This window comes from Xenopus laevis, chromosome 1S (genome assembly GCF_017654675.1).
Source record: "Xenopus laevis strain J_2021 chromosome 1S, Xenopus_laevis_v10.1, whole genome shotgun sequence".
Classification (NCBI taxonomy): Eukaryota; Metazoa; Chordata; class Amphibia; order Anura; family Pipidae; genus Xenopus; species Xenopus laevis.
The window spans coordinates 193,995,984-194,021,943 of NC_054372.1; the positions used below are offsets into that span (position 1 = coordinate 193,995,984).

General features: G+C 42.2%; 1 protein-coding gene across 6 annotated transcripts in view; it reads left to right on the forward strand.

Annotated features, from left to right (window-relative positions):
• Positions 1-25,960, forward strand: part of zbtb7c.S (zinc finger and BTB domain containing 7C S homeolog) — a 112,941-nt gene that overhangs the window by 79,907 nt on the left and 7,074 nt on the right. For 2 of the 6 annotated variants that reach the window (XM_041580644.1, XM_041580641.1), the window contains exon 2: positions 22,066-23,229. In XM_041580644.1, coding sequence (XP_041436578.1) covers positions 22,082-23,229 — 1,148 coding nt within the window. In that variant the 5' untranslated portion in view covers positions 22,066-22,081. Of the gene's footprint in view, positions 1-7,470; positions 7,687-10,717; positions 10,867-10,901; positions 11,181-20,258; positions 20,372-22,065; positions 23,230-25,960 lie in introns of those variants that run through there. The other 4 variants (XM_041580642.1, XM_018244600.2, XM_018244601.2 and 1 more) reach the window with 4 other exon arrangements.

Here is a 25,960-nt window from a genome sequence, read left to right on the forward strand (position 1 = left end):
GGGGCATCTTTGGAGACACAGATCTTTACTGCTAAAGGGCTGTGGTTGCCTTGGGCTGGTACAGAAGCCCAAAACATCATGTACAACATTTCTACCTACTTCTTTAGTTAGGCTTTAGTTTTCCTTTAAGAGTCAGTAAAGCTGCAGGGAAATGAAACAGGATACAGAGAGGTTCATGATTAATTGGGGGGGGGGATAATGCAATTTAGAAGCAATGACCTGCCGTCAGTGAGCAGGGTAATAAAACAAGAACTGGGGTAAATACATGTAACTTGGCTATTTGTATATGGGTAAATTCTAGTTTAACCAGCTTTCTAGGTTAATCCCTCAAGAATTATTTTGCCAACATGAGCCCCGGGAGGGGCACTAACCTATCATCCAATTGAATAGACACTGGTATTTGCAGCAAAAGAAGCAGCAGCCTATTATTGCTGTGTGAATAAGTGTACGGAGCTGGTTGCACCACCTTATGGCTGCAGGCAAAGCACGGAGTATTAGGGTGGGTGGTTTTAATAACACATTATCCCTGAAACAAGATGTTCGCAATGCTGGCGTGCAAATAGGAGGAGACATCGCTTTGTTCTTCCCTTCTTCTTTGTAGCTATTAAACCACCCTGCGTGTGCCAAATATTCTCCTTGCAAAGGTTTCTAAACACACAGGCTGCAAGAAGAAGGGAAACTCTGGCTAATTCATGGAGGCCTTCTATTCTCCCCAGTGTTGAGATCAGCTCAAATAAACACTTGTGAATACTGACCTGCAGCTCTGGGGTCTGGCCCGTGGCCCTCTGGCTGTTGGATTACTCCTGGGCTGCAAACTGGCCAATTTATTATACTCTTGTAAAAATGGTTAATATTGGTACCAGCTTCTTCCACAGTGGCACAGGTACTGAGTTAAAGGGGTTGTTCACCTTCAAACACCTAGGGGCAAATTCACTAAGATTCGTAGTTGCGCCAGGCGTAACTTCGCCGCACTTCGCCAGGCGTTGTTTCGCCAGCGCTCCACAAATTCACTAAAATCCGAAGTTGCGCACAGGGGTAGCGTAAGGTTGCGAAGTTGCGCTAGCGTTGATTCGCTAAGCGAAGCGAAGTTACGCTAGCGATGGTTAATTTGCATACGGCGCCAAATTTAAATTTCAATGGAGGAATACGTAGAATCACTACAAATGCCTGGGAAACCTTCAAAACATCAAATAACATTTTTTTTTTGCCCTACACATGTGCCCACTGTATAGTTAAGTTGCCATGAGTTAGGAAATGTAGGGGGGAAGGAGGGGAGCCCCAAACATTTTTTCGATCTTTTTCAGCCTATCACCCATAATATGGAAAAAACGCCAGCGTTTTTTGGGACTTAGAAAAAATGTGAACTTTTTTTGAAGCAATCCCTATCTACTCTATTGCGCTTCGCCTGGTCTGAGGTGGCGAAGGAAGTCTAGCGTAAAAGGTAGCGTTCAGTACACTGCGCACGTTAGTAAATTTGCATAGTTACGTCCGTAGCGAAAATTCGCCAGGCGTAAGGGTGCGAAGCAACACTAGCGAATGTACGCCAGCGTTCGTTAGTGAATTTGCGAAGTAACGAAAATGCCCAACGCTAGCGAATTGACGCTAGCGTTAGGCGCTTCGGCGCTTAGTGAATTTGCCCCCTAGTTGTTTTCAGACAGTTCACCAGAAATAAAGACTTTTTCCAATTACCTTCTATTTTCTAAGTGTGATTGTTTTCAAGTATTGAAGTGTAAAGTATCATTTTTCACCTTCTAAAGCAGGTCTGGGAAGGGGGGTCGCCGACCCTGTAAAATGTTCTAAATTGATACATTTAGTTGATACATTTGTTATGTTTGTCCCTGCTGAGCAGAATCCCTGAGTTTCATTAAAGGCAGCTGTTAGAATTGATACAATAGTTGCTGATATTCCACAGATGCTGCTGAGAAATGTATCAATGAAATGTATCAACTAAGGATGTTATTTACTAAACTCCGAATGCCAAAAACACAATTTTTTCAGGAATTTATTATACCCCAAGAATGGAAAAAGTTTGAATCTGAAAATCCGGCATCTCAGACCTGTCGAGTTTGCATTTAAGTCAATGGGAAAAGATATTTTGATCTGCAATGGGTTTTTCCTCCTGCCCATATCTAAGTATCCTGCTCATTGGTTCAGCTAATGGCACTTCCCTCCAGATTAAATGGTAATCTGTAAATAGTGTTACCGGAAAACAATTTGTTCTACCTTCCTACAAAATTTTACAGAGAAGTCCTTCTGTAGAATTCAAATAATCAGTTCCTTTTCAGTGGTATATTTACTCATGAGCACTTTGTGTCTCTTTACACTGCTTCTCTTTTATACAGAAGTTGCCGCCTCACCCCTTTAAAGACCGACACATATTAAATCCACATCCTGCACAGTTTGAAAACATATTGTAGACTGCAATGGTGCAGAAATGCCAGGGCTGGATGCAGAAACGGAACTAGAGGGGGGCGGACCCTGGCGCAGGACGCGCAGCCGGGCCCCCCCGCCCCCCTCCGCAAACCCCGAACTGGCAGGGATATGTGCGGCGCGTGGATTGCCGGGGGGCCCTGAGGGGGTGCGGGCCTTGGCCCGCTCGCACCCCCTGCTCCCCCGGTAGTTCCGCCCCTGGCTAGATGTCCCAACCACACAATCACACACAGTCTCTTCCCAGATTCTATTATCACTACTATTATAGGCACCATCTCTCCCTACTATACCTGCTATCCCACAGTCACACTCCCTTCCCAGAGACTATTATCCACTGTTACTATAGACACCATCTCTCCCTACTATACCTGCTATCCCACAGTCACACTCCCTTCCCAGAGACTATTATCCACTGTTACTATAGACACCATCTCTCCCTACTATACCTGCTATCCCACAGTCACACTCCCTTCCCAGAGACTATTATCACTGTTACTATAGGCACCATCTCTCCCTACTATACCTGCTATCCCACAGTCACACTCCCTTCCCAGAGACTATTATCCCACTGTTACTATAGACACCATCTCTCCCTACTATACCTGCTATCCCACAGTCACACTCCCTTCCCCAGAGACTATTATCCACTGTTACTATAGGCACCATCTCTCCCTACTATCTGCTATCCACAGTCACACTCCTTCCCAGGTTACTATAGGCCATCTCTCCCTACTATACCTGCTATCCCACAGCCACACTCCCTTCCCAGAGACTATTATCCACTGTTACTATAGGCACCATCTCTCCCTACTATACCTGCTATCCCACAGTCACACTCCCTTCCCAGAGACTATTATCCACTGTTACTATAGCACCATCTCTCCCTACTATACTGCTATCCCACAGTCACACTCCTTCCCAGAGACTATTATCCACGTTACTTAGGCTGCTACACAGAGACTATTATCCACTGTTACTAGGCACCATCTCTCCTACCTGCTATCCACAGCAGAGACTATTATCCACTGTTACTATAGGCACCATCTCTCCCTACTATCCTGCTATCCACAGTCCACTCCCTTCCAGAGACTATTATCCACTGTTACTATAGGCACCATCTCTCCCTACTATACCTGCTATCCCACAGTCACACTCCCTTCCCAGAGACTATTATCCACTGTTACTATAGGCACCATCTCTCCCTACTATCCCTGCTATCCCACAGTCACACTCCCTTCCCAGAGACTATTATCCACTGTTACTATAGGCACCCATCTCTCCCTACTATACCTGCTACCCACAGTCACACTCCCTTCCCAGAGACTATTATCCACTGTTACTATAGGCACCATCTCTCGCCTACTATCCCTGCTATCCCACAGTCACACTCCCTTCCCAGAGACTATTATCCACTGTTACTATAGACACCATCTCTCCCTACTATACCTGCTATCCCACAGTCACACTCCCTTCCCAGAGACCTATTATCCACTGTTACTATAGACACCATCTCTCCTACTATACCTGCTATCCACAGTCACACTCCCTTCCCAGAGACTATTATCCACTGTTACTATAGACACCATCTCTCCCTACTATACCTGCTATCCCACAGTCACACTCCTTCCAGAGGACCAATTATTTCCCCCAACTGTTTTACTGATAGGCACCATCTCTCCCTACTATACTCTATCCCACAGTCACCCTCCCTTCCCAGAGACTAATGTATCCACTGTTACTTATACGGCAACCAATCTCTCCCTACTATCCCTGCTATCCCACGTTCCACACTCCCTTCCAGAGACTAATTTCCACTGTTACTATAGGCACCATCTCCCCTAACTATACCTGCTATACCCACAGTTCACACTCCCTTCCCATGAGACCTATTATCCACTGTTACTATAGGCACCATCTCTCCCTTACTATCCCTGCCTATCCCACAGTCACACTCCCCTTTCCAGGAGACTATTATCCACTGTTACTAATAGACACCATCTCTCCCTACTAATACCTGCTATCCCACCAGTCACACTCCCTTCCCAGAGATATTATAATCCACTGTTACTATAGACACCATCTCTCCCTACTATACCTGCTATCCCCACAGTCACATCCCTTCCCAGAGACTATTACTCCACTGTTACTATAGACACCATCTCTCCCTACTATACCTGCTATCCCACAGTCACACTCCCTTCCCAGAGACAATTATTCCACTGTTACTATAGGCACCATCCCTCCCTACTATACCTGCTATCCCACAGTCACACTCCCTTCCCAGAGACTATTATCCACTGTTACTATAGACACCATCTCTCCCTACTATACCTGCTATCCCACAGTCACACTCCCTTCCCAGAGACTATTATCCACTGTTACTATAGGCACCATCTCTCCCTACTATACCTGCTATCCCACAGTCACACTCCCTTCCCAGAGACTATTATCCCACTGTTACTATAGGCACCATCTCTCCCTACTATACCTGCTATCCCACAGTCACACTCCCTTCCCAGAGACTATTATCCACTGTTACTATAGACACCATCTCTCCCTACTATACCTGCTATCCCACAGTCACACTCCCTTCCCAGAGACTATTATCCACTGTTACTATAGACACCATCTCTCCCTACTATACCTGCTATCCCACAGTCACACTCCCTTCCCAGAGACTATTATCCACTGTTACTATAGACACCATCTCTCCCTACTATACCTGCTATCCCACAGTCACACTCCCTTCCCAGAGACAATTATTCCACTGTTACTATAGGCACCATCTCTCCCTACTATACCTGCTATCCCACAGTCACACTCCCTTCCCAGAGACTATTATCCACTGTTACTATAGGCACCATCTCTCCCTACTATCCCTGCTATCCCACAGTCACACTCCCTTCCCAGAGACTATTATCCACTGTTACTATAGGCACCATCTCTCCCTACTATACCTGCTATCCCACAGTCACACTCCCTTCCCAGAGACTATTATCCACTGTTACTATAGGCACCATCTCTCCCTACTATCCCTGCTATCCCACAGTCACACTCCCTTCCCAGAGACTATTATCCACTGTTACTATAGACACCATCTCTCCCTACTATACCTGCTATCCCACAGTCACACTCCCTTCCCAGAGACTATTATCCACTGTTACTATAGACACCATCTCTCCCTACTATACCTGCTATCCCACAGTCACACTCCCTTCCCAGAGACTATTATCCACTGTTACTATAGACACCATCTCTCCCTACTATACCTGCTATCCCACAGTCACACTCCCTTCCCAGAGACAATTATTCCACTGTTACTATAGGCACCATCCCTCCCTACTATACCTGCTATCCCACAGTCACACTCCCTTCCCAGAGACTATTATCCACTGTTACTATAGACACCATCTCTCCCTACTATACCTGCTATCCCACAGTCACACTCCCTTCCCAGAGACTATTATCCACTGTTACTATAGGCACCATCTCTCCCTACTATACCTGCTATCCCACAGTCACACTCCCTTCCCAGAGACTATTATCCCACTGTTACTATAGGCACCATCTCTCCCTACTATACCTGCTATCCCACAGTCACACTCCCTTCCCAGAGACTATTATCCACTGTTACTATAGACACCATCTCTCCCTACTATACCTGCTATCCCACAGTCACACTCCCTTCCCAGAGACTATTATCCACTGTTTACTATAGACACCATCTCTCCCTACTATACCTGCTATCCCACAGTCACACTCCCTTCCCAGAGACTATTATCCACTGTTACTATAGACACCATCTCTCCCTACTATACCTGCTATCCCACAGTCACACTCCCTTCCCAGAGACAATTATTCCACTGTTACTATAGGCACCATCTCTCCCTACTATACCTGCTATCCCACAGTCACACTCCCTTCCCAGAGACTATTATCCACTGTTACTATAGGCACCATCTCTCCCTACTATCCCTGCTATCCCACAGTCACACTCCCTTCCCAGAGACTATTATCCACTGTTACTATAGGCACCATCTCTCCCTACTATACCTGCTATCCCACAGTCACACTCCCTTCCCAGAGACTATTATCCACTGTTACTATAGGCACCATCTCTCCCTACTATCCCTGCTATCCCACAGTCACACTCCCTTCCCAGAGACTATTATCCACTGTTACTATAGACACCATCTCTCCCTACTATACCTGCTATCCCACAGTCACACTCCCTTCCAGAGACTATTATCCACTGTTACTATAGACACCATCTCTCCCTACTATACCTGCTATCCCACAGTCACACTCCCTTCCCAGAGACTATTATCCACTGTTACTATAGACACCATCTCTCCCTACTATACCTGCTATCCCACAGTCACACTCCCTTCCCAGAGACAATTATTCCACTGTTACTATAGGCACCATCCCTCCCTACTATACCTGCTATCCCACAGTCACACTCCCTTCCCAGAGACTATTATCCACTGTTACTATAGACACCATCTCTCCCTACTATACCTGCTATCCCACAGTCACACTCCCTTCCCAGAGACTATTATCCACTGTTACTATAGGCACCATCTCTCCCTACTATACCTGCTATCCCACAGTCACACTCCCTTCCCAGAGACTATTATCCCACTGTTACTATAGGCACCATCTCTCCCTACTATACCTGCTATCCCACAGTCACACTCCCTTCCCAGAGACTATTATCCACTGTTACTATAGACACCATCTCTCCCTACTATACCTGCTATCCCACAGTCACACTCCCTTCCCAGAGACAATTATTCCACTGCTACTATAAATCTATCCTATATTTTCTGGAACTGGATCCCTTTCTCATAACAGTTCTGCTCTAAGTTGTGGTCCTGCAACTGATATTCTGTGTGGCTGCACAATGAGCCCAGGATAGTCACCCCATCTTGTACCCCCCCCCCCCTTAGTATAGCTGTAACGCTGTCTCTGGCTATGGTGAATTCCCTCAGTACTGAGCTAAAAACATAACACTAAGACTATGCACCTCCCTCCGGTAAAGCCGACACTGCTGTCCTGATGAGCAGAACGAGACAGACCCCAAACAGTTGAACATCTCTCAGTTCTGCTGCTAATGAGATGGAATTAAACAAGGTCACGCTATTAAGTACCTGGAAAAGCATTTCAGACGAGCTTATTAGAGGACTATAATAACGACCCTGTCTCCATGTTCCAGGCTCACCCCTTTAGATCTCATCAATGTGCTCATTTCAGGTAGGTAATTACATTATCTGCAGTTTCCTCTGTCTGATCACTATTTCCCTTCTTTATGCCAGAGATTTGTGTTGCACTTTAGCTTCTCCCTTGGCAATAAGTGTCTGTCTCTCTGATAGGGAATGTGAGAAATGCTTTCAGCCAGGGCTACTCAGAAATATATGTTGCTTTTAAGTGAAGAGTCTGCAGTTTCTGGGAAATTTTTTCATTGCAAACGACAGTTGCTCTGCTTGCCCATAAAGCTGCACAAATCATACCTGTGACAGTGTTCTGTTGTAGTCTATAGAAATGATAATGTCGCTTCCCAAAAATGGTGGGAAGCGGTACTGCAAGTTATCAGTACTAGTTAGATCCTATGCTATTAATTTCTTTATCTGTAGCTGTTCTCTGGTTAAACCTGGGACCCTCTCTTGGCCAAACTCTAGGAAACCTACTGGTATGCACAACTTTAATTCCTCCCTGTCATCTCTGTTTGGATGAGATGGTCTCACGCTATAAATGTCGTTAGTACTGATTGCTTTCTAGGTTGCAGTTTATTGCAGTACCACATCTCACCACTATGGCCTACTACATCCAGGCTGCCAACTGTTGTTAAAGGGTTTCAGAGAGAGAGAGCCGACCCCCAATAGAATGGCCATGGGTAGAGCGGTGCTACTTCCATTGAATCTCTCGATATTCATTATTTTAAGGGGAACTATAGCAAAAATGAAAATTTAACATAAGCTCCCTCATATTGACCTAAGAAACTTTCTATATACAATCAATTTAAAATTCTGTATCGTTTCTGAAATAATCAAGTTTATCTTCACTATTCCTCTCTCAGCATCTGTTTCTCTTCCTTCTCTCTTCATGCAGCAGTTGGGTGTCAGATATTCATTGACAGTTAGATCCAATGTATCTTATAGGGGGGCTCATTTTGCCTAGAAGATGTATTAGAGCTCACTCTATTAAACTCACCAGACATCATGTCTCTCTACATGCAGCAGTTGGGTGTCAGATATTCATTGACAGTTAGATCCAATATATCTTATAGGGGGGCTCCTTTCCTAGCAGATGAATTAGAGCTCACTCAAATAACGGATTCCAGTACAAACAAAATCTAACAAAATAACTGCCTTTTGCACAAATCCTGCATGTAGAGAGACATGATGTCTGGTGAGTTTAATCTAATACATCTACTAGGAAAGGAGCCCCCTATAAGATATATTGGATCTAACTGTGTGAATATCTGACACCCAACTGTTGCATGAAGAGAGAATGAAGAGAAACAGATGCTGAGAGAGGAATAGTGATGATAAACTTGATTATTTCAGAAACAATGCAGAATATTTAATTGATTGTATTTAGAAGGTTTCTTATTTCAGTATGAGGAAGCTTATGTTAAATTTTCATTTTCTAGATAGTTCTACTTTAATTCTGGCACTTGTGAGTCTGAGCCCTAACTGTTGTGAATGGCTGCATAATGTCGACCCATTTGTGTATGTGAGTCACCCACTGCATTTAAACTGTAAGCTCTTCAGGACAACAATCTCTTTCCTTTTTTGTCTCTTGCCACCTGGCACTTCATCTCTAATGTAATACTTAATTATCATATTTATTATTAATACACGATAAAGTTTTGTTCCCCGGTCTCTCCTGTTAATATGCTAAATAAAATTCATCTCCGCATATGTACTGTACATGGTTATTCATGAGTGCTTTATATTTGTGCCACTGCGCATGGAAGCCTGCTCCCACTCACTCCATGTAAACAGCACAGGCATTATAAACCGTGCCAAAGGCACAAGAGCTTTTCTTCTTTCTGACTGTTACAGAATCCAGGACTACACTGTAGCTGTAGTTTGACTTTAAAGGGGAACTCTCACAAAAATGAAAATTTAATATAAGCTTCCTCATGCTGAAGAAAGAAACATTCTAAATACAATCAATTAAAAATTCTGCATTGTTTCTGAAATAATCAAGTTTATATTCACTATTCCTCTCTCAGCATCTGTTTCTCTTCATTCTGTCTTCATGCAGCAGTTGGGTGTCAGATATTCACTGACAGTTAGATCCAATATATCTTATAGGGGGGGCTCCTTTCCTAGCAGATGTATTAGAGCTCACTCAAATAACTGATTCCAGTACAAACAAATTCTAACAAAATAACTGCCTTTTGCACAAATTCTGCATGTAGAGAGACATGATGTCTGGTGAGTTTAATAGAGTGAGCTCTAATACATCTTCTAGGCAAAAGGAGCCCCCCTATAAGATATATTGGATCTAACTGTCAATGAATATCTGACACCCAACTGCTGCATGAAGACAGAATGAAGAGAAATAGATGGTGAGAAAGGGACATTGAAGATAAAGATAATTGCTTTAAAGGGGAACTATTATGAAAATGTCATTTTAATATAAGCTTCCTCATACTGAAATAAGAAACTTTCTAAATACAATCAATTAAATTTTCTACATTGTTTCTGAAATAAACAAGTTTATCTTCACTATTCCTCTCTCAGCATCTGTTTCTCTTCATTCTCTCTTCATGCAGCAGTTGGGTGTCAGATATTCACTGACGGTTAGATCCAATATATCTTATAGGGGGGCTCCTTTCCTAGCAGATGTATTAGAGTTCACTCAAATAACTGATTCCAGTACAAACAAAATGTAACAAAATAACTGCCTTTTGCACAAATCCTGCATGTAGAGAGACATGATGTCTGGTGAGTTTAATAGAGTGAGCTCTAATATATCTTCTAGGCAAAAGTAGCCCCCCTATAAGATATATTGGATCATTCATCTGACACCCAACTGCTGAATGAAATGAAAATGGAGAGAAACAGAGATGAATAGTGAAGATAAACTTATTTATTTTATTTATTATTTATTTATTATTAGTTCAGAAACGTTACAGAATTTTTGATTGATTGTATTTCGAAAGTTTCTTATTTCAGTGTGATGAAGCTTATGTTGCATTTTCATTTTCGCGATAGTTCCCCTTTAAATGAATCAGGACACCCTCCCCCTGAAGGGTTAAGTGGAACACAGGCACAGTGAGCAATCAGAATTTTTTTCAGCAGGGCCGGCCTGGGTTTGGCAGCGGTTCCTTGAATATTGTCTCGGGTGTGGTTATTTTTTCACGGCAGGTTTACAATCCCAGCCTTGGCCTGGATTTCATGTGCTGAATGAAGACACAAGGTTTGGTCTTTTTACCTTCTGATGTGACGCGCTGTTGTGGTTGGGTGGGGGGAGAGTGAAATCCTTACAGTAGGTGGTGTGACAAGATTAAAAGCCAAAAAGAATCCTCGACTTGTTTGGAAATACAGTCTAACCCTAAGGGACTGGGTGTCTCGGCAATTCATTCGACTCCAGCAGAAAGCACATCGCTGGGGACCGTGACAGTGTTCCGGTGGGGGGAGAAGGTTCCGTGGAGACATCTGGGTGTTTTATTTGGACAGCCGGATAAATACTTGTGTGCGCAGCCGGGTCCGTGTCATTGGGAGATGTCGAAGGTACAGTAAATAACAGATAGAAACTCCTGTAGACTTGTTATCACTGACCAAATTTGGTCACCTTCCAGATGAACTACAATTCCCAGCATCCTTCAGTAGCCAAAGGCACTGTTACCCATCCCTGTCCCAGTCGGTAGGCATTAACATACCTTAAAGGAGAAGCAAACCCAAACGTTAAAAAAACCCTCCTCCCCCCAGCCTAAGTGGTACCCCGGGCAAATGCCCCTAACTTTTTTCTTACCCCTCAGTGCAGATTCAGGCATCGGAGTTCACGGGTGCCATCTTCTTCTCTTCGGTAATCTTCAGAATGAAGCCGCCGTATCAGCACATGCGCAGTTGGAGCAATTTTCTGTTCCTCAAAACTGCGCATGCGCCGTAACTCACGAAAATTGCAGAAGCGACAAACTCGTTCCAAAGATTACCAAAACGGCTAAAGATGGCGCCCGTGAACTCTGATGCCTGAATCTGCACTGAGGGTTAAGTAAAACATTAGTGGCATTTGGGGTGGAAAGATGAGGCAGGGGCACTATGTAGGGTAGGGGGGTAGGGTTTTTTTAACTTTTGAGTTTGATTCTCCTTTAAAGGAGAAATCAACCTGTGGGGAAAAAACCCTACCCCCCCCCCCCACCCCAGGTAGCCCTCCTCCCCCCTGGCTAACTACCCCCCGTCGAGATGCCTCATACTCCATACTTACCCCTTGGCACAGATTCTTCTGTGGGGGTTGGGTTTTTTCCCCCCACAGGTTGTTTTCTCCTTTAAAGGAGAGTCAAACTCAAAATTTAAAAAAACCCTACATAGTGCCCCCTGCCTCCTCTTCCCACCCCAAATGCCCCTAATGTTTTACTTAACCCTCAGTGCAGATTCAGGCATCAGAGTTCACGGGCGCCATCTTCAGACGATTCGTTAATCTTTAGCAACCAGATTGCTGACATTACAAACTGGAGAGCTGCTGAATAAAAAGCTAAATAACTCAAAAACCACAAATAATAAAAAATTAAAACCAATTGCAAATTGTCTCAGAATATCACTCTCTACATCATACTAACAGTTAATTTAAAGATGAACAACCCTTTTAACTGGCACCCCTACAAGGCAGCAGCAGCAGCATCATTATACATTGCTATGTATGATCTGGTCAGCATGTATTGTCTATATTATATGCATTGGCATGACAAGGGGTTAACTGGCTTTTGATACTGAATGTGTTTATTTCACTTCACTGTCAAGATCAACTCTGTGCGTGGCCTTTAATATCACAGGGGCTTTTTCCGATTGCCAACTGCAGAAGCCGGCGATATTGCCCAAAAAGTTATTAAAGGGGTTGTCCACCTTTGAGTTAACTTTTAGTTTGATGTAGAGAGGGATATTCTGAGACAATTTGCAATTGGTTTTTATTTTTTATTATTTGTGTTTTTTGAGTTGTTTAGCTTTTTATTCAGCAGCTTTTCAGTTTGCCATTTCAGCAATTTGGTTGCTAGGGTTCAAATTCCCCTAGCGACCATGCACTGATTTGAATAAGAGACTGGGACATGAATAGGAGAGGCCTGGAAGGAAATGTGAGTAATAAAAAGGGTAGCAACAATATGTTTGCAGCCTCACAGAGCATTTGTTTGTAGATGAGACCTCCATTTGAAAAGTGGAAAGAAAAAAAAAAATAACTATAAAACGATCAAAAATAAATAATGAAACCAATTGGCCATTCTATAACATACTAAAAGTTAACTTAAAGGTGAACCACCCTTTTAATAAAGGATAGTTGTAAATAATAAGAGTTAGCAAACTTCTGTACATCAATAAAACAAATCTTTTAACCACTTACCTTCCGCAGATCTACAGTCAAGGGCCCGACTGCCGAGCATCACAGATGCTAAATTTCCCAGGATCCATTGCTTCCTATGGGGAAAATGCATTGTTATTATTTTTATTCATACCGTATATCTATTTATTCTTTTATTTTTGGCAAGACTTCATGTTTGTTTAGTTGCAAGACTAGTTACAGACCCAGGACAGCAAGTGAATGCATGTACAAATATCTGCCGCTGCACTTAAGAGCTTGCAATCTAAATGTATTTTTGAACCATACAGGGATTTTCTTTCACTTATATTCCTCTGTTCTTCTTTAATGATGTATTATATAGGACCTGGGCACTATAGGGGTATGTATAATGTTTTGGGCAGTGCTGCTAGAGCTTTGTTGCCTGGTGCAGTGTCAGCTTAGATGTGTTAAATGCAGCCCCTGCCATCGTTAGGAAATATTTTGGTGCAAGAAGAGAAGGCAAATACACAAACATTGCACCTGAGATAGCACACCTGCTGCAATACAATGTGCGACCAACAGATGGCAGCATACAGGTGTTCCATTATTCAGCAGGCCAAATAAAAATATAATAAGGGGTTATTTAAGAATAAGGGCAAATTATGACAGCAACAGTAAAACCTACCTGTGAATTGGTTGCCAAGGGTAACTAGAACTAGTCACACATCCCCTGTTACTATATAACCTGTTAATATATTTATTGTGTGTGCAAGTGTATCCAGATGCATGTATTGTGCATTTATGTCGTGAAAGACTGAATATATATATATATATACACATACTTGCATATATGCATTTCCATGTATTACACAGATACATACCTCTTAATATGCAGATTAAAAAAGGTGACAAATAGGACCAAAGCGCTATTCAATACAGGCTATACCAGCAAACTCCACCTTCTTTCTGATAAGCTCCACCCCTTATTTCTGTGATTTGGGCCTATCCAACAACACTAGTGAGGCTAAGGAGGTGTGTGCTAGAGCAGAAATGATATCCCCAAATATAAAAAGGGGAATGTGCCTGGATACATAAAGGGGAGAGATCTGGGGTTTATTCATTTTTTTTCTTTTTGCCACAAATAAAGTCAATTCAATAGAAATGGGTTCATGGAAGAGTAAAATGATCTAACAGGACAGGATGACATGGGAGGGGGATAAAAGATGTTCAATGCTCTGGGGTTTCTTCCATTTAGTTATATGTGTAATGGTCTGTTCCTCCTCTTTCCCTCCCAACTCACTCTGTAATATAATATTCCTGATAGTTATCTGACTATTTCAAGGGATAAAAACACAATTTATTTCCCATCAGACACAATAAAATCTACACTTATGTGACATGTATGTATGTAGATTCTTATAGTGCTACTCTGTAATGTAAAATGTACACACATCTCTCCCTTAATTATTAATCATATGGTATAATATGTACCCCCTAATGTAAATGATAAGGATATTAGAAGTCACTGAGGGGTTGTTCTGTGACCATATAAAGGCACAAGGCTGCAGGTTGAGTTATACAGGGAACTCTGAGTATCACTCATGTATTATAAGGGATAATGTACCCCCTACTGTAAATGATAAGGATATTAGAAGTCACTGAGGGGTTGTTCTGTGACCATATAAAGGCACAAGGCTGCAGGCTGAGTTATACAGGGAACTCTGAGTATCACTCATGTATTATAAGGGATAATGTACCCCCTACTGTAAATGATAAGGATATTAGAAGTCACTGAGGGGTTGTTCTGTGACCATATAAAGGCACAAGGCTGCAGGCTGAGTTATACAGGGAACTCTGAGTATCACTCATGTATTATAAGGGATAATGTACCCCCTACTGTAAATGATAAGGATATTAGAAGTCACTGAGGGGTTGTTCTGTGACCATATAAAGACACAAGGCTGCAGGCTGAGTTATACAGGGAACTCTGAGTATCACTCATGTATTATAAGGGATAATGTACCCCCTACTGTAAATGATAAGGATATTAGAAGTCACTGAGGGGTTGTTCTGTGACCATATAAAGACACAAGGCTGCAGGCTGAGTTATACAGGGAACTCTGAGTATCACTCATGTATTATAAGGGATGTTTTATATTTAATTTTGAAATCTGACATGGGACTAGACATATTGTCATTTTCCCAGCTGCCCCCAGTCATGTGACTTGTGATCTGATAAAACTAAAGTCACTATTTAATGCTGTAGCTGTAATATTACCCCTACTTTCCCCCCCCCCCCAGCAGCCTAACAACAGGACAATGGGAAGGTAACCAGATAGCAGCTCCCTAACACAAGATAACAGCTGCCTGGTAAATCTAAGAACAGCACTCAATTGTAAAATCCAGGTCCCACTGAGACACATTCAGTTACATTGAGTAGGAGAAACAACAGCCTGCCAGAAAGCAGTTCCATCCTAAAGTGCTGGCTCTTTCTGAAATCACATGACCAGGCAAAATGACCTGAGATGCACCTACACACCAATATTACAACTAAATACACTTGCTGGTTCAGGAATTAAATTTTTATATTGTAGAGTGAATTATTTGCAGTGTAAACAGTGTCATTTACAAATAAAAACGACATCATAAAAATCATGACAGAATTCCTTCAAAGGATAAGTAAACCTTTAAAATAAGTGAATGTAAAATTGATGAGGGGGCTATTCTAAGTACTTTTGCAATTTACATTAATTATTTATTTTCTTTTTATTCCAAGATATTAAGGGATACATGTGCTGTTAATATGAATGAATTATTTTACAACAGCGCCACCTGCTGGTCAGTTTCCCACCAGTCTGACCACCAAGTAGTCAAGGAAGTTGTCAGGAGAAAGAAAGAGGCTGCTCTGATGTTCTTCTGCTTAGGAAAGATTTGAGAAAGGTTTCTAATTTTATTCCTAAGCAGTTATTGGTTCGTAAGTTTGTTAGTGAGCAACCAATCACAAAGAGTCTGTTGGAAATACTGCTAGTGGTGTAATTGGCAGCTTTGCTGTAAGTAGGAGTGGGGGCCCCCTACACCCCCATGCTGGGCTCGAAAACATGTTGTGTTAGTTTAATTGTGGTGTTTTATTTGTCTCTTTTAAAACATCATGGTGTTTTATAAATAACTGTTAGTAGCAATAAAGGGAAAATAATGGTGATATTCATCTGATATGTAAAAAAACCCCACAGTATCCCGGTATGATGGGAGAGATAAACCCTCTACAAATAAAAGGGCTGTTTGAATCCTTATATGACCTTTTCTCAGGATTTTTCCTATCTCACAATGGCATCCCTGTTTTATTGCCCAGGAACAAGAGGCTGATTTATATCATCTCTATGCAAAGAAAACCCAGAATTCTCACCAATAACGTGTGACAGAAATGCTGCTTTGTAAAGTTAAGAAGAAGACCACGCTTAGAGCGTAGGGTGTTGTAGGGTGGAAATGGGGACACCAGGAATGGGAAGGCAAGATTTCTGCAGACAGTGAGGCAGTTTTTGGGTGCAGTTCCCCTTTAAAGTGACAAGGATTGATACATCTGACATTACAGCAGCTGTGTTTTTATGGCACAGATATTAAATTCCCCTAGTAACCATGCACTGATTTGAATAAGAGACTGGAATATAAATAGGAGAGGGCCCAAAAAGAAAAACAAGTAATTAAAAAGTAGCAATAACAATAAGTATGTAGCCTTGCATTGCATTTGCTTTTAGATGGGGTCCTCAAGAGTCAGAAGAAAAATGCAAATAATTCAAAAACTATTAAAAATGAAGACCAATAGAAAAGCTGCTTAGAATTGGCCAATCTGTAACATACTAGAAGTTAACTTAAAGGTCAACCACCCCTTTAAGTTTTGGCAAAGTGTCTCCTTGTCTATTTTATTCCTCAGTCAGGCGGATAAAATGCCTATAACTGCCTTGTGCAGTAGGGAAGAAACTCATGACTGCCCCCTAGTGTTTATCTTTAGGTATAATTAGGCCAGACTAGACTTCATAGAACAGATAAAATCGCCACAATTATGTTCTGGTTCCAGCTAGGGATGCACCGAATCCAGGATTCGGTCTTTTTCAGCAGGATTCAGATTCGGCCGAATACTTCTGCCTGACCGAACCTAATCCGAAACCTAATTTGCACATGCAAATTAGGGGCGGGGAGGGAAATTGCGTGACTTTTTGTCACAAAACAAGGAAGTAAAAAATGTTTTCCCCTTCCCACCCCTAATTTGCATATGCAAATTAGGGGTTGGATTCGGTTCGGTATTCGGCCGAATCTTTCGCGAAGGATTCGGGGGTTCGGCCGAATCCAAAATGGTGGATTCAGTGCATCCCTAGTTCTATCCCTCCAGATTGTTCCCTGGGCACTACCATACCTCCCAACATTTTGGAAGTAAAAAGAGGGACAAAAAAAATTTTCCCGCACGTAGCACAGCAACTTTTTGGTCACACCCCTTTCTGTGGCCACACCCCCTAATTACCATGTTTGTTTTACAAAATTTGGCAGGTTATGAAAGTTTGAAAATATTTCTCCTTATCTAAACTGTGTTTTTGTGCCTCAAAATTGTTACAAAGTATCTTATTTGCACCTGTTAGCTGTTCTGGGCTCTCTGCTAAAAGCCAATTAAGTGAGAAACTTTGTTTCTTTTTCTGAAAAAGGGACAGTTGGGAGGTATGCACTACCATACCAGGATTACCAATAAACGAAGACGGTATTATAAGTCTACCAGTGATGTACATTTATAATCCTTCTTTTCTCTTGCTCAGCTCCCTCTCTAGCTCCACTGCCCCTTGTGTAACCCTACTCACCTATCTGCTCATGTACATCGGACCCCCATCCCTTATTGCCTGGTCAGATATCTGACATCATCACTCCGGAATCTTGTCTGTCCGGGGGGGGGGGGGGGTAACCCTTTAGGGCCAGCCATATAGTTTGCAAATCACTTCCATACATTTTAGTTCTTAGAATAGCCCCTCATCAATTTTACGTTCATTTACAGTATTTTAAAGGTTTACTTATCCTTTAACGGACCAGGAGTGAAGCCTTGCAAGGCCTGAAATCTGCTTAATTGTTTGAAGAGACAGAATTACGAACGGACAGACAGACACTGCTCTGAATAGCAATTGCATTTACAAATAACTTTAAATACAGGGCCTATGTGTAATGAATTTATATTGGGAAGTTGCTTAATATTACGTTTTCTTTCCTTAGATAAAAAGTGTTTTGGTGGAGTTTCCCTTTCAAGACATACTGACGTCAGAAAATAACCTTTTTTATTATCTGTTATAACTTTGTTTTTGAATGCTATTTATAATTTTGCCATAAAAGTATTTGCCTGATGCTTTTACATTACCTTTCTTACCCCTAACGTTCCTCTATGAGGGAGCTGCCATATTTATGCAGCCAGGGTCAGACTGGCCTGGTGGGACACCGGAAAAAACCCGATGGGTCCCGGCCCTCATGGGCCCCCGCCGGGCCAGACCATTTCTCCCGATCTCCTGGCCCTAAAAAAAAAAAAAAAAACTATTTGCGGTGCCGTGCAGCACCATTCGTGCGGCTCCTTTTGCGCATGCGTGCGTCACAGTAGGGGGTTCGGAAAGAGTCCCAGTGGGGCCCGAGCCCCCCAGTCCAATCCTATGTGCAGCAGGAGTCCGTTAGCATTAGAAACTCTAACTGACAGGTCAAGAAAGACAGTCAGGTTGGCAAAACAGTCAGTTTTAGAACTTCAAGTGACAATTACTTACAAAAGCAGAACTATCAGCAAAAATTATCAATATGACCTATTATAGGTCATTAATGTACATTAATATTTTCAAAAGAAAATTTTTAGTGTCAGTATAGCTTTAAGGTGATGTTGAAGTGCAGTGAAAGTCCCATACCTCCCAACTGTCCCGTTTTCAGAGGGACAGTCCCTCTTTTGACAGCTCAACCTGCAGACCCTCGTTTGTCCTGGAAAGTCTTGTTTCTCTCTGCTCTGAACAGCCAGAAAAAGAAACAAAGTTTCTAACTTAATTGGCTTTTGGCAGAGAGCCCAGAACAGCCACAGCTGCAGATAAGATACTTTTGTAACCATTTCGAGATAAGCAAATAAGTAACTGTAACAATATAAGCTAACAGGTCCCTTGGGAGAAGTTAGACTCACAGTTTAAAGGTCAATTCAATGTCATTAGCAAAACTGTAATAACTGGAAAAAAAAACACAGAAATATGTTCAAAGTTTCATAACCTGCCAAATTTTGTAAAAATGAGGCGTGGGCGTCAACAAAATTTCGCCCCTCTTTTTGTTTCCAAAATGTTGGGAGGTATGAAGTCCTGGTGACCTGATTCCCTTGCTCAGTACGATTTATTTGCCCAAGTGGCAAGGCTGCTCCTGATTTATTTGCCCCAGAATGAGGGAAGGGGTTAACCCTCAAAGCCCATCCAGATATAGGTGGTCCCCAAAGCAGCTGCTGGCCTCCTCTATTTACAGATGTCTGCTTTCCCATAGATCCCTTCTCCCTCACACTGATCATTAGGGCCAGTGTCGGACTGGCCCATCGGGATACCAGGAAAAGTCCCGGTGGGCCCAGGTGTCAGTGGCCCTCCTGCTGCTAAACATTTGGCCTATTTCATGGCCATTCCCTATTTATATGTATATATATATATTTATAAGAGGCTAAATAGATGGAATAATAGATTATAGTATGTAAAGAAAAAAGACTAAGAGAATAGAGGTTGAGTGAGGAGAAGAATAATAATAGTAGTAGTGAGAGTGGGCGCCTTGTCTAAGATTAATTGGTGGGCCCCTGGTCAAAGGTTTTTGGGTGGACCCCTGGTGTCCCAGTCCAACACTGATTAGGGCCCTTACTCACGGGCGTTTTATGCATTCAGCTGCAGGGGAGCGCAGGAGTAGACGCGTTGAACTCTTCGCAATGGGGCTGTACTCACACAGACGCATGTAAGCGCCAAACGCAGGTAAAATGCAACATGCTGCGTCCCAACCTGCGTTCGGCGCTTACATGCGTCTGTGTGAGTACAGCCCCATTGAAAAGAATTCAGCACATCTACTCCTGAGCTCCCCTGCGGCTGAATGCATAAAATCGGAACGCAGGGGAGCGCAGCTTCATACGCCCGTGAGTAAGGGCCCTTACAGAGTTGCCATTTGGGTGTGTGGGCAGAGATAGTGGCAAGGCCTCACATTCACTCATCTTCCCGGGGTTAAAATGAAAACAACCCCCCCCCCCGGCCCTGTCATCTGATCACCAAAGCAGAACCGCAGAGATTGAAACCACATGCAGACAATTATGTATCCAGTTAAACAGATAAAAAGGGAAAGGGTGGAGGTCACATCATCCTCAAATGAGACATGAAGTTCCCTTCCTGCAGCTGAAATAATGACCGGCAACTAGAAGAGCCATTTACTGGTAATGACCCCGTCGCTTATTTAATCCAGAGTGTGAGACAATTGTAAGAGGGGGATGTGATTTATTTTCACTCTTTCCTTATATGTCGGGTGTTATTTAAAGGCGATGATAAAAATATGATAAATTAAAAAGAAATAAAAAACATTTAACTCTAAGCAACTTCCTAATTTACATTCATAACAAATTTCCAAGATATTTGGCAATGTATTTGCTATTGAACACAGTGTCTGTCCATTTCTAGCTGTGTCTCTAGAAACAATATAGCAGAAGTCAGACCTTGCCTGTATCTTCCCAGGTCTGTTTTCAGTTGCTGTATTGTTTCAAGTCAGAACCACCAGTGCAGAGGACAGCAACTGACGCTATGATGTGTGGGCTGGCCTGAAACCCGAAAATTGGGCAGGTTCAGGCTGACTTCTAGTGGCAGAACTACTGGGGGTGCCACTGCATCAGGATCCGCACCCCCTCGGGGCCCGCCGGCGAATCTGCAGCGAAAATTGCTTTCGGAGGAGGTTATGTTACTGCTGACTTCCGCAAATTCCGGGTTTTGGTTAAAGGATAGGTAAACCTTTAAAATAAGTGAATTTAAAATTGATGAGGGTGCTATTCTAAGCACTTTTGTCATTTACATTCATTATTTATTTTTTTTGTTTCCCAAGATATTAAAGGATAAGCAAACCTTTAAAATAAGTAAATGTAAAACCGACGAGGGTACTATTCTAAGCTCTTTTGTAATTTACATTCATTAATTAATTAATTTTTATTCCAAGATATTAAGGGATACATGTGATGTTGATATGAATGAATTTTGTTACAACAGCGCCACCTGCTGGTCCGTTTCCCACCAGTCTGACCACCAAGTAGTCAAGGAAGTTGTCAGGAGAAAGAAAGAGGCTGCTCTGATGTTCTTCTGCTTAGGAAAGATTTGAGAAAGGTTTCTAATTGTATTCCTAAGCAGAAGAACATCAGAGCAGCCTCTTTCTCCATTAACAGTACATGTATCCCTTAACATGTTGGAATAAAAATAAATTAATTAATGAATGTAAATTACAAAACTGTTTAGAATATCACTCTCATCAGTTTTACAATTACTTATTTTAAAGGTTTACTTATCCTTTAAGGGATACATATACTGTTAATATGAATGAATTGTGTTACAACAGCGCCACCTGCTGGTCAGTTTCCCACCAGTCTGACCACCAAGTAGTCAAGGAAGTTGTCAGGAGAAAGAAAGAGGCTGCTCTGCAGTTCTCAGGGCAGTCACCCTTACTTTGGTCCACCAGCATATCAGCTCTATCTAGCTCACTATATAGTGAATAAAGTACCCCGTATTGTAAAATATTAGGATATTATAAGTCACCGAGGAGTTCCATGACCATATAAAAATACGAGGCCAAAGGCCAAGTGCTTTTATACAGGTCACGGAAACTCTGAGGTTACTTCAAATATCCTCATATTTTCCAACAAGAGGTACTTTATTTATCATAATACACACGTTTTGGTGAGTCATGTGACCAAAATGACATCACTACTCACTGTTTATAACTGATGAGATCACTAGTCACCATTTAAAAGGATATCATTTTTTTGGATATTCATGGCTTTTGTGTATTATAGAAGGATAATGCAGTTGTTCTGGGGTGTAAATGTTACTAGGACCCACAATTTACTTCTCTGCATCTTTCATTCTTTTTCAGGAGGACACATGAGAATATGGCCAGCACGGACAATGACCTAATTGGTATTCCGTTCCCCAATCACAGCAGTGAAGTTCTGTGCGGACTCAATGCACAAAGACAAGATGGTCTCCTCTGTGACGCCATCCTTATTGTTCAGGAACAGGAATACAGAACGCACAGGTCCGTCTTAGCCGCCTGCAGCCAATATTTCAAAAAGCTCTTTACGACAGGCTCATTATTAGACCAGCCCTATATATATGAGATTGACTTTGTTGAGCCTGACGCATTTTCCGCCATACTGGAATTTGCCTACACGTCCACTCTGACCATCACCACGTCAAACATCAAACATATCTTGGATGCAGCGGAGATGCTGGAGATCCAGTGCATTATCAACGTATGTTTGGAAATATTACAGACACCCAGAGATGGGGAAGAGAATAATGAGAAAGAAGAAGATGAGGATGAGGATGATGACGATGAAGAAGCAAAAGACTTTATGAATGAGGAGAACCAAACTGATATCAAGGACTCCAGCTGTCATCAAAGCCCGCCAAAATCGGACCATCCGGAGGGGCATTATGAAATGCAAAAGGACCTCCCAACACATTTCTCATCCATCACCAATACCAATAGTCAACAAAACGCTATAAAAGATTTCTCAATTGAATCTTTACTAAGTGAAAACCTGTACCCCAAAAATAACATTGCAGAGAGGAGGCCAACCATTTCTCATTTTCTACCTGGTTTCTTCCCCCATCTTTGGAACGGCGATTTAGGGGCCTTTTCCCAACTCCAAGACCAACCAGAAGACAATGGACCCTTGGATCTTGTGATAAAAAACAGAAAAATTAAAGAGGAGAAACAAGATGAACTACCTGCACCCCCTTTCCCAAATAACTTTTTTAAGGAGGTGTTTGCCGACCATTCGGGCAACCACTTTGGACAAATTAAGGCAGAAATGGACTATAGCGCTTATCTCGGCTTTCTGAGTGCAGCGCATTTGGGAATGTTTCCTCCGTGGCCTTTGGAGGAAGAAAGAAAATTAAAGCCAAAGGCATCACAGCAATGCCCCATCTGCCATAAAGTAATCATGGGGGCGGGGAAACTGCCTCGGCATATGAGAACCCACACCGGAGAAAAGCCATATATGTGCAACATCTGTGAGGTCCGCTTTACTAGGTGAGTCACTGGCTTCTATTGGTGTGGTTTCATCCTTGCTGGGTCACTCCATTTCTCTCAAGGTCATCAGCAAAACTGCACTAGGTTGGGGCGTGATTGCAGAGGGAGCCCAGGAGGTATAGGAGCCCCATGAGGCCCTAAATAATAAGCAATTTCAACATATATTGGTAAAAAAGAACATCCTCTGGTTATGTTGGGGGCCCTAAAATTTATTTGCTGTGGGGCTCAGTAAAATCTAGTTACACCACTGGCACTAGGACTTCCATTTAAGTACCTACACCTACACATAGGACCATGGACAGATCATTCATTTGGGGTGTCACAGCTTTCAATCACAGTGACTCTTAAAAGATAAGAAAACCGTTAAAATAAGTGAATATAAAATTGATGAGAGTGATATTCTAAGCACTTTTGCCATTTACATTCATTGTTTATTTTCTTTTAATTCCAAGATATTAATTCCAAGATACATGTACTGTTAATTTTAATGAATTTTGTCCCAACAGCGCCACCTGCTGGTCAGTTTCCCACCAGTCTGACCATCAAGTAGTCAAGGAAGTTGTCAGGAGAAAGAAAGAGGCTGCTCTGATGTTCTTCTGCTTAGGAAAGATTTTAGAAAAGTTTCTAATTGTATTCCTAAGCAGAAGAACATCTTTCTCCTGACAGACTGGTGGGAAAATGACCAGCAGGTGGCGCTGTTGTAACAAAATTCATTCCTATTAACAGTACATGTATCCCTTAATATCTTGGCATTAAAAGAAAATAAATAATGAATGTCAATGACAAAAGTGCTTAGAATAGCCCCCTCATCAGTTTTAAATGTACTTATTTTAAAGGTTTCCTTATCCTTTAAGAGAGTCGCTGTGATAGAAGTGAAAGGTGTGACGTCCCCAAATGACTAATCTGTCTGTGGTCCTATGTGGTGTATGTACTTAAATGGAAGTGGTGTAACTAGATTTTACTGAGCCCCACAGCAAATTCATGTTATTATCCTTTAATGTTAATGTCTGTAGCAACCCAGAACTCAATGCTTTGAATTGCTTTTTCCGTTATGGTCCTCATAAAAACAACAGTTCACAGGGGAAGTCCCTTCCCATGATGGCACCACCCATACTTTCCCCCTGCAGGCCAGTTAGAATCCGCCAGAAATGGGCAACATATGCATATAGGGTTGGCACACCATCAAAATAGAGAGAGAGAGAGAGAGAGAGAGAGAGAGAGAATCCTGTGCACTGTAAGGGGGCTTCCTACAAGCCCCCACATACCACCAACATTTTTAGAGGAACAGGGCACTCCAGCAGAAAGATAATATAAAACCTTTTATTCAATATCAAAAGGACATAACCCAAGGTGTTTCAATCGCAGAAAAGGCGTCTTCATCAGGGGAACATAAAAAGTTTTGGTATATCTTTGTGCCCTATTCCTCTTAATTTCTTCCCTAAGATGAGCCAGACCCACAATGTGGCAACCAGTTCTCTAGATGAGAGATGCCCTCCTGGATGCCCGTGGGCCGGATAGCCAGTCTGCTCAGAGGCTCTTTAGGTTTCACTCTAATGATCATCATTATTTTAATTTAATCAGGCCCTCCAACATGCTGTATTAGAAATAATTGGCTCACTGCAGGTTTGAATCTGACCTGAGCGACTACGGAGCCACCTTAAGCAAAAAAAAAAAAAACCTCTTTATTTATTTTATCCTTTAAATAAGTATATGTAAAAATACATTTCAGTTGGCTGCGTTTTTACTAACAGTAATAAAATTTGCATTTCTCCACTATCCCAAAAGAACAATCAGCATTTTGCTTTCATTGGTCTAACCATTAACATAATCAGAGCATGCCAGTGATTGGTGGCCATGGGACACACTTTGCCTTGTTAAAGGGGAATTCCACACAAACATAACTTAAAGGAGAAGCAAAGGCTTGCAGCACTTGGGGGTGCCAAATGTTAGGCACACCAAGTCCTTGTATTGACTTAGCTGAAACCCCGGGGTTTTACCAGTGAGCACCTCGGAGCAATCCTCTTCCGGCTTCTTCTTTCTTCAAATTTCCCAGGGCAAACGCATGCGCAGTAGAACGAAATAGCGACTGAGTTAAAGTTAATCTTTTCACTCTCCTGCGCATGTGCAGCCGCATGAAGAAAGAAGAAGCCGGAAGAGGATCGAGCCATGGTGTTCACTGGTATAACCCCAGGCTTGTGCAGTTTTCTGCTGATAGGAGCACCAGTCTGGGGTTTCAGATAAGTAAATACATTCACTTGGGCTGTCTAACATTTGGCACCCCCAAGTGCTTGAAACCTTTCCTTCTTCTTTAATTATTTTGAAAAGTAAACATAATTTCAAGCAACTTTGCAATATACATCAATTAAAAAATATGCTTTTCATGATTTTTAATGGTTTCAGACAGATCCCTAAGCCTAGCCCCCTGCTCTCCTGCTGATCTGTCTGACTACTTTGCTGAGCTGTCTGACTACTGTTACATTGTATCAACAGCCATCTGTCCTCAGCCTGCAGCCTCCAAACCCCACAATTCCCTGCAGACATGATTTCAATAAGGAAAGGAACATCCCAGTGCAATGCATTGTGGGTAATGTAGTTCCTGCATGCTGTCTGTAAGCTGTGGAGTAGTTGTTACAATTTGTAACATAAGTGTTTAGTCCCTCCTTCCCTGCCAGGATTTCAAATGATGCAGAATGAGAAGAACTGTTAAACAGCTGCATTTCAGCATAGAAAA